Raw genomic sequence first — 11,694 nt, 5'->3', positions numbered from 1 at the left:
CTGTAAACCTCTCAAACAGGAAATTTCACATCGAGTAGACTTTTTCACCACTTCACAGTGTGGCCGATTTTCAAATAATGTGTACATCCAAATTATGCACCTCTGTGTATGGGGGGGAATGCGTCACCCACGTGTGAATATATATACCATTGTTGCTCTTTCACACACGGTCGCAAAGCTACGCTGAAGGGAACATGTCCTTCGAAGGTGGTCCTTTAGTGGCATTTGTAAGGTGCATTTTATTTTTCCCTTTAGCCTTTCGCATTTGTATTTCGCCTTTTCATTTTTTCATTTTTTTTTTCCAATTTTTCAATATTTCAATTGTTCAATTGTTCAATTGTTCAATTGTTCAATTGTTCAATTGTTCAATTGTTCAATTGTTCAATTGTTCAATTGTTCAATTTTTTTTTTTTTTTTTTTTTTTTTTTTTTTTCGTGACGCTCATGCGAGGTGTGCCACAGTGGAACAGCAGATCTGGGAACAAACCCAAAGTGTACATTCACTTTTCTTAAGAGTGGACCCATTTTTTTATTCCTTTTTGCTTCTTCTCATTTTGGCAAATATGGTAAGATACTTTAAACCACTTGTTATCCTTTTATAACCTCTACACAAAAAAAAGTATTCCCCTTTTCGCCTTACAACAATGCGGATAAAAAAAAAAAAAAAAAAAAAATCCGCTTAGTGTACATGTACTTACGGTGCTAGGTCAGGTCAGTATTAAACTCATCCCAGTTTTAACTTCTTCAAATTGGTTATTTTAAAAGGAGGGGAAGTATTCACTAAATATGTTGTGGCGCTCTTAGAGAGACTCGCCGTTTGTCCTCTTCTACATTTGCTTTAATTTACAAAAGGGAAAGAAAAATAGCTAGCACAGTGCTGCAACGCATAAAAAAAAAAAAAAAAAAAAAAAAAACAGCCAAATGGGGAGAATTACCAGCCACTGTTATACTTACAAATAGCTTTGCAATACAACATAAGTTTGAAAAGGCGAAAGAGAAAGAAAAAAAAAAAAACTTCCTCATTAGCACATTTTTAACATCGTCCCTGTGACACACTCGCCGATCATACCGCGTTACATGGAGGACACAAAAAGAAGCGCGCATTGCTTAAGCGCCACGTGCCGCGAAAAAGAAAAAGAAAAATAAATCGCCCAGCGGGGAGCATCCCTTTGCGCTGCACCGCAAATCTGCCAACAGCAGAACGGGCAACACACGTGGTATGCATTACGCGTTACGCATTGCCCGGATTAAGATGCACTTGTTTAAAAGAACTTCCGCAGGACCACCTCCCTGATAATAAAATAAAAAAAAAAAAGGTCAAATGAAAAAACTAATAAGCATTCTTTTACCCTATTACACCCACAACAATGTCTTAACTCCAAATTTGACTTTAAAAAAGAAGGCGGCCTTTTTCTTCTTTTATTTGGACCGCTACGTTTACACTCCCCTGTTGCACACACTGCTGAGGGGCAAAAATGTGATAGAGAAAAACAGGTTAAAAAAAGGCAGCACCAAGGGGGTAGCGGACAAGTTCTGTTTGGAATGCCGAAGCAGCCACGATGTAGGGAACCAAACTGACAACAATGGAGAGCATAAAAATGACGACGCGGTCGAAGAGACGAACGCCATATGGCCAGAAAAAATTTCCTACGTAACACCCCTAGAAATAAAAAAAAAAAAACAATTGCAAAATGAAAAATTCAACGTTATATACATCGGACACATGAGCATCTTAATTCAAACCGCCAATTTTAATATCTTAGTAGACCCAGTATTGTCTACCCGAATTGGTCTGTTCAACCTACTGGGCGTGAAAAGAACAATAAAGGCAGGAATAAGCTTCGAACACCTGCCAAGCATCGATTTCATCCTCCTAAGCAACAACCGATTTGACACGATGGACAAGAGTACTCTGAAAAAAATTGTCCTCAGGGATAACAGCATAATTATTGGTGGTATGAACATTCGAAGATATTTATTTAAAAGGAACTTCCCCGTGGTGTATCCCCTAAATTGGTTTAACAAATTAAAATTTGAAAATTTATCCTTTTACTATTTGCCCACCTTAACCAATAGCCATCGGTATGTTGTTGACAAAAATGTCTACCTCCCTGGGTCCTTCTTAATACATGATAGTAAAACGAAGGCCACCATTTTTTACAGTGGCCACTCTGCGTATTCGAACCATTTTTTGCAAATCAAAAGTTACGTTAACACTGTTTTAAAAGGGGACCCCATCGATTTGTCCATTTTGCCCATTGGGATTTACAAGCCCAGTGCCTTGTATGCCCACTTTCACATGTCCCCCGAGCAGGCCATACAGGTGAGAAGTCACCCGCCGTTCCCACGCGGCACGCCGCGCGCTAGATGCGCCATCCGGTGTAAATGGGCATTCAAATGTGTGCAAATAAGCGCGTTTTAATGTGTGTGCATATTTGCGTTTAAATGTTTACACACATATATGTGTGTGTTTCCCCCCACTTTGCGCCTCTCTCCCCAGAGTCACCTCGATTTGAAGAGCAAAGCGTCCCTGGGCGTGGGCACGGACGTCTTCTGCCTAGGCGGGGAAGACTACAACGAAGCTACGACGGAGCTGTGGAATCGGTTGGCTAAGTACGAACAGGAGCGGAAGGAAAAAATTAACTTTGTCACATTACAACCGGGGCAAAGCATCAGCTTGTGAGGCCCAAATGTGCAAAGGCGTACGCGTAGGAGCCACCCATTTAAGGGTGCCACCTTAAAATGAACCCCACAAATGGGGCATCTGCGCAAATGTAGAAGCTCCAGAATGGAAAGTGTGAGGAAGCATCTTCCCTCGTCAGCTATTCATACGCCGTGGCCAAGGCCTTAAAGCATAACTTCTTTCGCTTGTTGTACTCCTTTTCCTTTCCAATTATGTTACTGTTCATTTTTTGCAAACTTTCTTTTACCTTCTGTGAAAGGGGACAGCAGGAAGTTTCCCACCACACACATGAGGATGCGTGAGGACGTATGAGTGCGCGTGATGACGCATGATGAGTATATATGAGTACGCATGAATACACATGCAGGCACCTTCCCAGTAGAGCGCTCTCGAAAATGGATGCCCACCATGTTGGACCCATCGAAACTTTGCATTTACAACGCGTATGAATACGTACCTTTATAACTGCCTGACTTTTTTGTAACAATTCGCTGGACGATAAGATGCACTTCCCCTCTTCATGCAGCTTTAGCACTTCATTTCTGTTCACGCCGATTTTCTTCAAGGACTCGGTTAAAGCCTGTTTTGGTGGGGGCATACGAATATGTGTGTGGTGGGGTTGGCCATGCGCATATGCGTGTGGGGAACGCACATTTGGGGAGCCCACACTTCCGCTCCGTGGAGCAGATCGTTACGTTTATCTCCCTGGTCAGCATGCTTATCTCCTTCTCCATAACGATTATCATGCTCTTCTTTTTCTTTTCATATTTTTTGTGAAATTCGTGCCGCCTACTTTTTTGTTTCTGCGTTGAAAATTTTTTTTTTTTTGTAACATTGCGTTTTGGTATTTTTTGCGCGTTCGTAACTTGGCACAGTTAAGTGGCGCGTCCGGTTGCTCCACCGCTTTGCCACTTTGCCGCGTCTCATTTGGCCCCTTTGGGGCGCCGCTAATTTACGGCACGCACCTCGACCAGCGCTTTAATGTTGCCGTCTATTTCGTTGAGGGCGTCGGAAAAGCCCTGCTTCAGGGCCTTTTTAAAAATTTCCTTTTTTTCGTTATGGCGGGAAATAATTTTCTGGATGATCACTTCGGTGTCGCTGTCCCTTTCCCGGGCCTTCTTTCTTCCTATGTGGGTCTGCACAGCGGAAAGGGGGCGACGTTTTGGGGGAAACGCTTCGAAGTATCATGTGGGTGGTATACTTATTAATTGTGCCAACATGGGCATGATGGCACACGCAAGCAGGATGGTTTTGCACCCACTAAGGAAAAAGCAGCCAATTTTTTTTTTTTTTCTTTCCATTTATTTGCGGCGCACCTCCGAGTCGTTTGAACCCAAATTGTAGTGCCCGAGAGGACTTTCACTGTCCGTTTTTTTCTTCAACTCTCTTTCAATTTTGTACCCCTTAGTATAATTTTTCTCATCTGAAGATATTTCACATTTTAGTTTGTCGCCCTTTGCCTCGTTTTTTTTTGTTTTTTTCTTCTTCTTATTCGTATGCTTCCTCTCTGGAGCGTGGAACAGTGGTAGCATGCATGCATCAAAGTGTCCACAGCATTTAGGGTTCCTTTCCTTCGTTGAGGAAACTGTCTGGGGGTAGAAGGGGATACCCACAATTTTGTACCCCCCAGTGGGTCTTAAATCTGCGCACTTCCTTTCCGCTAACCTTCACCTTTGGAAGATTGTACTCCTTTCCCCGCACCATGTCTAGCCTGTTTGTCGCTGAAAGGTTAATCAATTTGTTAGTGTGGCATTCCGCTTGGGGAAAATTATCAACATGGTGTACGCACATTGGTATGATGTGCTGTCAGGAGTTACTATGCATTTTTTCTTTTCTTTTCTTTTTATTCCCTCCACTTGCACATATGTGCATATTGCCGCACATAACCGTCGCTTCACTAGAACGTTCCTCTGCCTACCTTGTGTCCTGGTCCGTGTCAGAAGCATTAGATAAGAATAGCTTGTCGTTCAGCTTTTCCTTTGCGTTGTTTTCCTTAAAGGGGAGAAGGGATAAAAAGGAATGCTTATGCCTCCCCTTGGTGCTTCTCTTTTTGGTTTATTATGATCCTTTTTTTTATCCCTTTTTGGCATTACGCTAGTGACAGTGGTTCCATCACTGTCGTCCTTCTCCTCCTTAGCATGACGACTCCTCGTCTGGTGATCTTCCCTCTTGCTTTTCTTCGCCTCTTTCTTTAGCTTCACAGATATTCTTATGTGAGCAGCAGGGCGAACAGAAAAGGTATAGAAAATTTCTTCACACGTAGGTTAATACTTGTGCACACTCGCGCGCACAGCTACCTCTTCGTTTTCGCTCATTTTGTGACTGTTTTTTCTTACTTGTCTAGGAACCTCCGCACCTCCTTCGAATTTCTCTTGACGTCCAGCGATAGGCTGAACTTGTTGATGCTTTCGTAGTCGACGGCGTCCCTTATGTCTTGCCCCCTGAGTGGTTAAGCGGTTTAGCGGTAGTGCGGTTAAGCCGTAGTGCGGTTAAGCGGTAGCGCGATACAACTGTGGGGAGGTGGCCCAACGCGCGGATCGCCGAATGGCCATACCACAGGCTGAATATGTTCGTCTGGTCTATTATAGCTTTGCATTCCAGGGTGAATACATTCTTTCCCTCAAAGTCTACTGAAGTGATGTGGTAGTACGGGACCTCTATTTTGCATTTTTCGTCTTCTTCGGGGTTGTCCTGAGGTAGCGATGGGGAGGGAGAGTACGCCCATGTGGATGTGCGTGAATATATGCACAGTTACGCATGAGCGTGTGTGCTTATGCGGGTAGGCCGTCTCTGCTGCGTTGGGCCTGTTCCGCTTTTCCTCTTCCTTCCGCTTCCCGCGTGTGGACAGTACGTAGTACAAAAATATGGAGCACTTCCCCAAGTAGCAGAGGATGAAGTCTTTGTTCACGTGTTTTTGGTTCCCCCTTATGGTGAAGAGTCCTGAGGAGTAGGGGTGGAATAAAGGAAGGGGCGTAAAATGAACCCTGAAGCGCGAAAAAGTGGTATACTTTTCGAAGACAACCTGTGGAAACTCCAAACAAGAGCCCAAGCGTGGGAGGCACCCCCTCCCAACAGAAGAAACAAACTTCTTAACCATCTTCAACGACGATCTTCCTGTCCATGTAGTTTTCCTCCTTGAGCCATTTTATGCACTCCTCATCGAACTTAAAAATCTTAAAATGTTTCAATTTTTCTAACGCGTTTACATTTGCATGCAACCCCTTTATGTTGAAAGTAGCGAAATCGATCCTTCTGAAGGACCTCCACAAAAATTCTGTGTAACAGACCTTCAGCTCCAGATCATTTTCGACTTTTATCTTTTCGAAGATTTGCTTCGTTAGGGTTAAGCTGACGAAAGGGGGTGAGGGAAACATTTTCTGGAAGGCCATGCGCCAACCGAAACGCACATGCACACATATGTGTACGCGCCTGGGAACCTTACAGCTCTGTCGTGAAGGACGACTCTACTTTCCTCCGGAAGGACGAGCTGCTACAGTTTAGAAAGGAACTTAAGACGGAGCAGAGGTGGCGCCGCAAAAAACTGAAGCTGAAGAAGTACTTCAGGTTGTCACTTTCATAATTTGTGTACGCGATTAATTTGTTGAAAATAAATTCGCAGAATTTTATGGAGGTTTTTAAGTCCACTTCGATGTTTTTTTTTTCTTCAATTGTGTTTTCAAGTATTACTACGAGGGGGGGGGAATGGGGGAAGGCAGGCTTGCACTTGAGCCAAGCGTGGCTAGTTTCGCCTTCTCGTGCGGTCACTATGTGCAGTCACTATGTGCAGTCACTACGTGTAGTCACCACATGTGCGCGTTCGCTCCAACACAAAAGGCGATGCACTGCGCAGAGGCAAAACAAAACGGACGCGCCTCCGGATAGCACACCACAAACAACCAGAATGAAAAAATTACTCATTTTATCAACCACCTCCCACACGACGGACGATAAAAAAAAATCATTGTACGTTTCGAAGAAGTATTCTAATATTTCTATTAGGGTCTTTAAATGTTCGCTGTTTATGTTTTCTATCGTAGGGTGAGGGGAAAAAAAAAAAAAAAAAAAAAAAAAGAATGAAAAGGAGAATGAAAAGGAGAATGAGAATGACGCCTTCGTCTAGTTAGGACACACGCGGGGAATTGCACACCTGCGCGTACGACTGCCCTTACCCTCATGCTCGCACAGATTTTTTAATTTTTTCGTTTTCAACAAAATGGTGTCTTTGCTCAGCATATTCATTGTCGCTACACATTGGGGGTCATTGTTTGGCAAACCGGAAAAATAGCAATGCGGTATTTTTAATGATTCATATTACGCTTGGGATGTGTCCCCCTTCGTTTTGAATGCAAAGTTGGTTTGCTTTTAAAAGAGGGACAATTTTTTTTACGTGCGCTCATTCACGCCGAAATGTGGAGGAGCTCCTTTTTTCCTTTCGCCTAACCGGGAAGACCATCGAACAAGTGTGTGGGACGCGGAAAAAATAAAAATAAAATACAGCAAAATAAAGCAAAAAAAATATACAAATGTAGCACGCGAAGCGAAACAAAGTGACCCACGCGCCGACAGAAACGAACCGTTGTTCACCACTTACCAATCGTTGTAGATACACCTTCCGATGTCTCTTTTTTTTTTTTTTTTTTTTTTCAAGCTGATAAATTGACTCAAAATACCTTTGGTGACGCGAAAACGCATGACACACTTGACCCCCCTATGTGTTGATACAGCTGTGCAACCCTAATCCATTTTTTACTTAAAAGAAACCCCCCACACCCCCCTTTAGGCTGTTCTTTCTGCCTTATTATAAATAGGAACAAGAAAGAATGAAAATGCTTTGCAAAAGTTAAAAAATGTAAGGAAGAAATGTGGCGCTTTTTCTGGCCCCAAGTGGAAGGAGGATCGAGGTGTGCCTCTCTGTTGGGATTCACGCACATGCGAAAGAAAATGTATCCCCTTGAAAGTTTTACTCAAAGGGAGGAGGCTGCAATCTTCATACGAGGGCAGCTGATGCGGGGGGACTATGTGGAAGAGCGCGCTCCACAAGGAAACACATCAAGTGGTGGCAAAACACTTTAGGGATACCCATGTCAGGTGAATTTTTCCGCGCCTTAATTCCATTTAGCTGGTTCCTTAATTAGCATAAGGCAAAAGGCCCACCCCCAAGTGTAAGCACCTTCAACACTGCCGTTTCACGAAAAATAAAATTCCACCACTTCCTGCCTCAGGGGGGGAGAGGTTATCAAAACAGTGACTCTTCATGCTAAGTGCACTAGCGTAAGTGACCCTCATGAATGGGGCACTCTTCCTACGTTAAAGGATTACCAAAATAGAAAAAAAAAAAAAAAAAAAAAAAAAAAAGCCAAATTGTACAAAAAATGCAATACACTCTACTGTACCGCAAAAAGGGGCAGCCTTCAAACGCAGCACATAGCAGCGCAAAAACGCACAGAAGTGCTAAAATAAATTTGACGCAAAAGTATTGAAATAAAGAAAAATAATAATAGTAAAGGCATATGCCTGAAAACACACTGAGTGATTGCTTGACAGATTGGCCCATTCTTTCATTCGTTGCGCAAGTTGTGTATTTGAAAGAAAAACGCTCAGAGGAGTAAGACGAGCGAAATGAAAACGTGCAATCCATATTTTAACAAATGCACGTCAAAATTAACTTCGTTTTTTTTTAACTTTGCATTCTTCTACATAAAGACGTGCTCCTTCTTGAGGCCACTGCATGTGAAGGACCAAATACATGTGTACATCTGAGTCATTCCAAAACATACTGGGCCAAAAACACAGCGTGGGGGTAAATACAGGCACATGCGCCAGGTGGTTTACGCTGGTAGACTCGGTTAACCTGCGCGATTACGCTGCCACTTGGTCACGCCCCTCCCTTCGCATTTAGGGGGTACATGTGTAAGCGGCTATTTGAAAGTGCTCCTTTGCAAGCACCCATTTGTATGCGTCCATTTGTAAGCACCCATTTGTAAGCACCCATTTGTACGCGTCCACTTTAAGCGCTCAATTGCACGCGTCGCATTCTGCATCGTTTGCATGCTTCTCCAAAGTGTGTAAATAAACGCTTTTTTAAGAAAAAAAAAAAAAAAAAAGCCACACATGTTACACACGTTACACGTGTTACGCACATTACTCACATCACGCTCGTACGTATGTACACGCCCACTTGCATGTGAAAGGTTGAGGGGCAACTCAAAATTTGACGTGAAAAATAATTGCGTAACAAGTGCCCCCCTCTGCGAAGCAGTTTGGCGGTAATGCTGGCACAGAAAAACAGAGCCCAGCTCACGCGGCGCTTCTGCATGCTGTGCTTTTGCTCTTCCATTCATCAGCAGTCGTTCATCAGTAATGAGTAATCCTTCATCGCTCATCGCTCGTCATTTTTTTTTCCCTTCCAACACATTTATCTTTCGCAGTGACATTTTCGCCTTTCCAACCAACCTGCTCAATTGAATTCCTCCCCTTCGAATGTTTTTTTTTTATTTTCATTTTTGCATGTAATTAAGCACACACACCCACAGCCACACTTGTTGCCCCTCATTACCCTCTTTGCGCATAAGCCGTTTTAACCGTGAAGCCTTCCATTTGTTCGTCTCCCCCCAAACACTTTCAATCCCTCGCCTCAACTGCGTTTTTCCGATAAGACAGCTAACCGGGCAGTTTTGTTCCTACGACATCGCCTGGTCAGTTTGCGCCAACTTCTCCCCATTTTACGCCAGAAATTAGGCCAACTTCTCCCCATTTTACGGCCATTTTTTAGCCAACTTCTCTCCTTTTTACGCCAACTTCTCCCCCCCCCCCTGGCAAGATGCAGCAGGAGCGCGACTCGACGGGGCGGTTCGTGGTGGTGGACAAAAGCGCGGGGAACTACGAAGCCCTGATCGAGCAGGAAATGAACAAAGTGTACGAGCGGGTGAAGCAATTGGATGCCAACCAGGCGGAATTCCTGCAGGCTTTTCACGAAATTTTGTACTCGCTCAAGCCCCTCTTCATGGAAGAACCAAAGTACCTGCCCGTCATCGAAATGCTATCAGAGCCCGAGCGTGTGGTTCAATTCCGCGTGTGTTGGATAGACGACCATGGCATCCAACGGAAGAACAGATGCTTCAGAGTTCAGTTTAACAGCATCCTGGGTCCGTACAAAGGAGGGCTGCGCTTTCACCCGTCTGTGAATTTATCTATTGTGAAATTTTTAGGCTTTGAACAAATTTTTAAGAATTCCTTAACGGGTCTGTCCATGGGAGGGGGGAAAGGAGGATCCGATTTTGACCCCAAGGGAAAATCAGACAGCGAAATTCTGAAATTCTGCCAAGGGTTTATGAACGAGCTGTACAGACATATAGGCCCCTGTACAGACGTGCCCGCAGGGGATATCGGAGTGGGAGGAAGAGAAATAGGCTACCTATTCGGTCAGTATAAAAAGTTAGCGAATCATTTTAATGGAACTTTAACAGGCAAGAATGTCAAATGGGGAGGATCCAATTTAAGAATAGAAGCCACAGGCTACGGCCTAGTCTACTTCGTGTTGGAGGTTTTAAAATCGCTAAACATTTCAGTCGAAAAGCAAACAGCAGTAGTTAGTGGCAGCGGAAATGTAGCCCTCTACTGTGTTCAAAAATTGCTACAGCTTAATGTAAAGGTCCTAACCCTAAGTGACAGCGATGGGTATGTTCTAGAACCAAACGGGTTCTCGGATGGAGACCTAAATTTCATCATAGAATTGAAGGAAGTCAAAAAAGGAAGAATCAAAGATTATTTGAAGCACTCATCAACGGCTACATATTTCCCAAATGAGAAACCTTGGGGGGTTCCATGCACCTTAGCCTTCCCTTGTGCTACTCAAAATGAAATAAATCTTGAAGATGCCAAGAAATTACACAAAAATGGATGTGTCTTAATCGGTGAAGGGGCAAATATGCCATCCAGTGTCGAAGCCATTAACTATTTTAAGTCCAACCAAATTATTTTTTGCCCTTCTAAGGCTGCCAATGCTGGGGGGGTAGCCATTAGTGGCCTCGAAATGGCACAGAATTTTCAATTCACGAAATGGACCAGGGAAGACGTAGATGAGAAGCTGAAGGAAATTATGAAAAATATTTTCGTGGCATGTTCGGAAAGTGCTTTGAAGTATACCAAGGATAAATACGACTTGCAGGCGGGGGCCAACATTGCTGGCTTTTTGAAGGTTGCGCAGTCGTACATCGAGCAGGGCTGCTTCTAGGGAGGGGGCGAGGTGCGTAGCGACAGCGTGGTAGCCGTGTGGCAGCCGTGTGGTAGCCGCGTGGTAGCCGTGTGGTAGTCGTGTGGTAACCGCGTAGCAACCGCATGGCAACCGCATGGGAGCGCCTTCCTCCCGTCCGGGTCCACCGCGTGCCCACTCCGCCTTCCTCCATTTTAAGTGGCACTTTAAGCGGCACATTAAGTGGCACTTTTACCGTCGCTTTAACAGCCCCTCCACCACCACTTAACCATTTTTACAACCCGCTTTAACAGCGCGCTCTAAGCGCGCTTCTCACTAATTCGAACGATATATTGACGGGCGCATCCCCCACTGCACCCGTGGCGGCGTTGACGATCGCGCTGCATATCGTAAAATTCACACACGAAAGTACGCGTCAGTTTATTTTCCCCCTCCTTCACATGTCCGTGCGTGACTCATTTATCGCAAATGCGCATACCTGCTGCTCGCACATCGTTTTGCATCTCCCCATTTGAACACACTTACCAGTAGAAACTTCACCAAAAGGATGAAATCGCCTTGGTCTAATTAGCCCTCCGTTTCAGGGGTGCTCGTGGTGCCTCCGCTCCCTGTGGCGCCCGGCCCAGGGGGCACAAAAATGTGCCGAAGTTCGTACAGCCGCTTTTCAGTGCTATTCAACCGCTATCAAAATTGTGTAACGCACTTAAGAGGCGCAAAATAGGGCAATAAACCAAGTGGGAGCTGACCCGAACGGAAAGGCATAGTCAGCGCGCTGAATAAATTTACACATGGTAGGGAAA

At 44.4% G+C, this 11,694-nt stretch overlaps 3 protein-coding genes across 3 annotated transcripts; 2 read left to right on the top strand and 1 right to left on the bottom strand.

The window, feature by feature from the left end:
• Positions 1 to 914: 914 nt before the first annotated feature.
• On the top strand, positions 915 to 2,682 carry PVX_085635 (hypothetical protein, conserved; the record flags this gene model as incomplete). The annotated part of the gene is made up of 2 exons (XM_001616740.1): positions 915 to 2,322; positions 2,500 to 2,682. The coding sequence occupies exons 1-2, from the start codon at positions 1,321 to 1,323 to the stop codon at positions 2,680 to 2,682; spliced, it is 1,185 nt and encodes a 394-aa protein (XP_001616790.1). The 5' UTR covers positions 915 to 1,320.
• On the bottom strand, positions 2,586 to 7,001 carry PVX_085630 (hypothetical protein, conserved). The gene is made up of 14 exons (XM_001616739.1): positions 6,852 to 7,001; positions 6,597 to 6,710; positions 6,125 to 6,368; positions 5,777 to 6,030; positions 5,591 to 5,622; positions 5,237 to 5,373; positions 5,019 to 5,123; positions 4,776 to 4,890; positions 4,601 to 4,674; positions 4,348 to 4,403; positions 3,999 to 4,189; positions 3,648 to 3,818; positions 3,378 to 3,485; positions 2,586 to 3,262 (listed from the first exon to the last, which is right to left on the bottom strand). The coding sequence occupies exons 1-14, from the start codon at positions 6,919 to 6,921 to the stop codon at positions 2,822 to 2,824; spliced, it is 2,112 nt and encodes a 703-aa protein (XP_001616789.1). The 5' UTR covers positions 6,922 to 7,001; the 3' UTR covers positions 2,586 to 2,821.
• Positions 7,002 to 9,502: 2,501 nt separating this feature from the next.
• Positions 9,503 to 11,275, top strand: PVX_085625 (glutamate dehydrogenase (NADP+), putative; the record flags this gene model as incomplete). The annotated part of the gene is made up of 1 exon (XM_001616738.1): positions 9,503 to 11,275. One exon carries the CDS (start codon positions 9,503 to 9,505, stop codon positions 10,913 to 10,915), a length of 1,413 nt encoding a protein of 470 aa, XP_001616788.1. The 3' UTR covers positions 10,916 to 11,275.
• Between the last annotated feature and the right edge of the window lie 419 nt (positions 11,276 to 11,694).

Source organism: Plasmodium vivax, chromosome 13 (genome assembly GCF_000002415.2).
Source record: "Plasmodium vivax chromosome 13, whole genome shotgun sequence".
Lineage (NCBI taxonomy): Eukaryota > Apicomplexa > Aconoidasida > Haemosporida > Plasmodiidae > Plasmodium > Plasmodium vivax.
Note: the sequence above shows the minus strand (reverse complement) of the source record. Positions and strands in the feature narration are given on the sequence as shown.

What these genes read in the sequence shown, in the direction of transcription:
- PVX_085630 (XM_001616739.1), bottom strand. Translation starts at nt 6,921, where the DNA reads ATGAATATGCTGAGCAAAGACACCATTTTGTTGAAAACGAAAAAATTA. An exon ending in ACGAACATATTCAGCCTGTG is followed by an intron (nt 5,124 to 5,236) that starts GTATGGCCATTC and finishes TTAACCACTCAG; the next exon opens with GGGGCAAGACATAAGGGACG. An exon ending in GTGCGGAGGTTCCTAGACAA is followed by an intron (nt 4,891 to 5,018) that starts GTAAGAAAAAAC and finishes TGCTCACATAAG; the next exon opens with AATATCTGTGAAGCTAAAGA.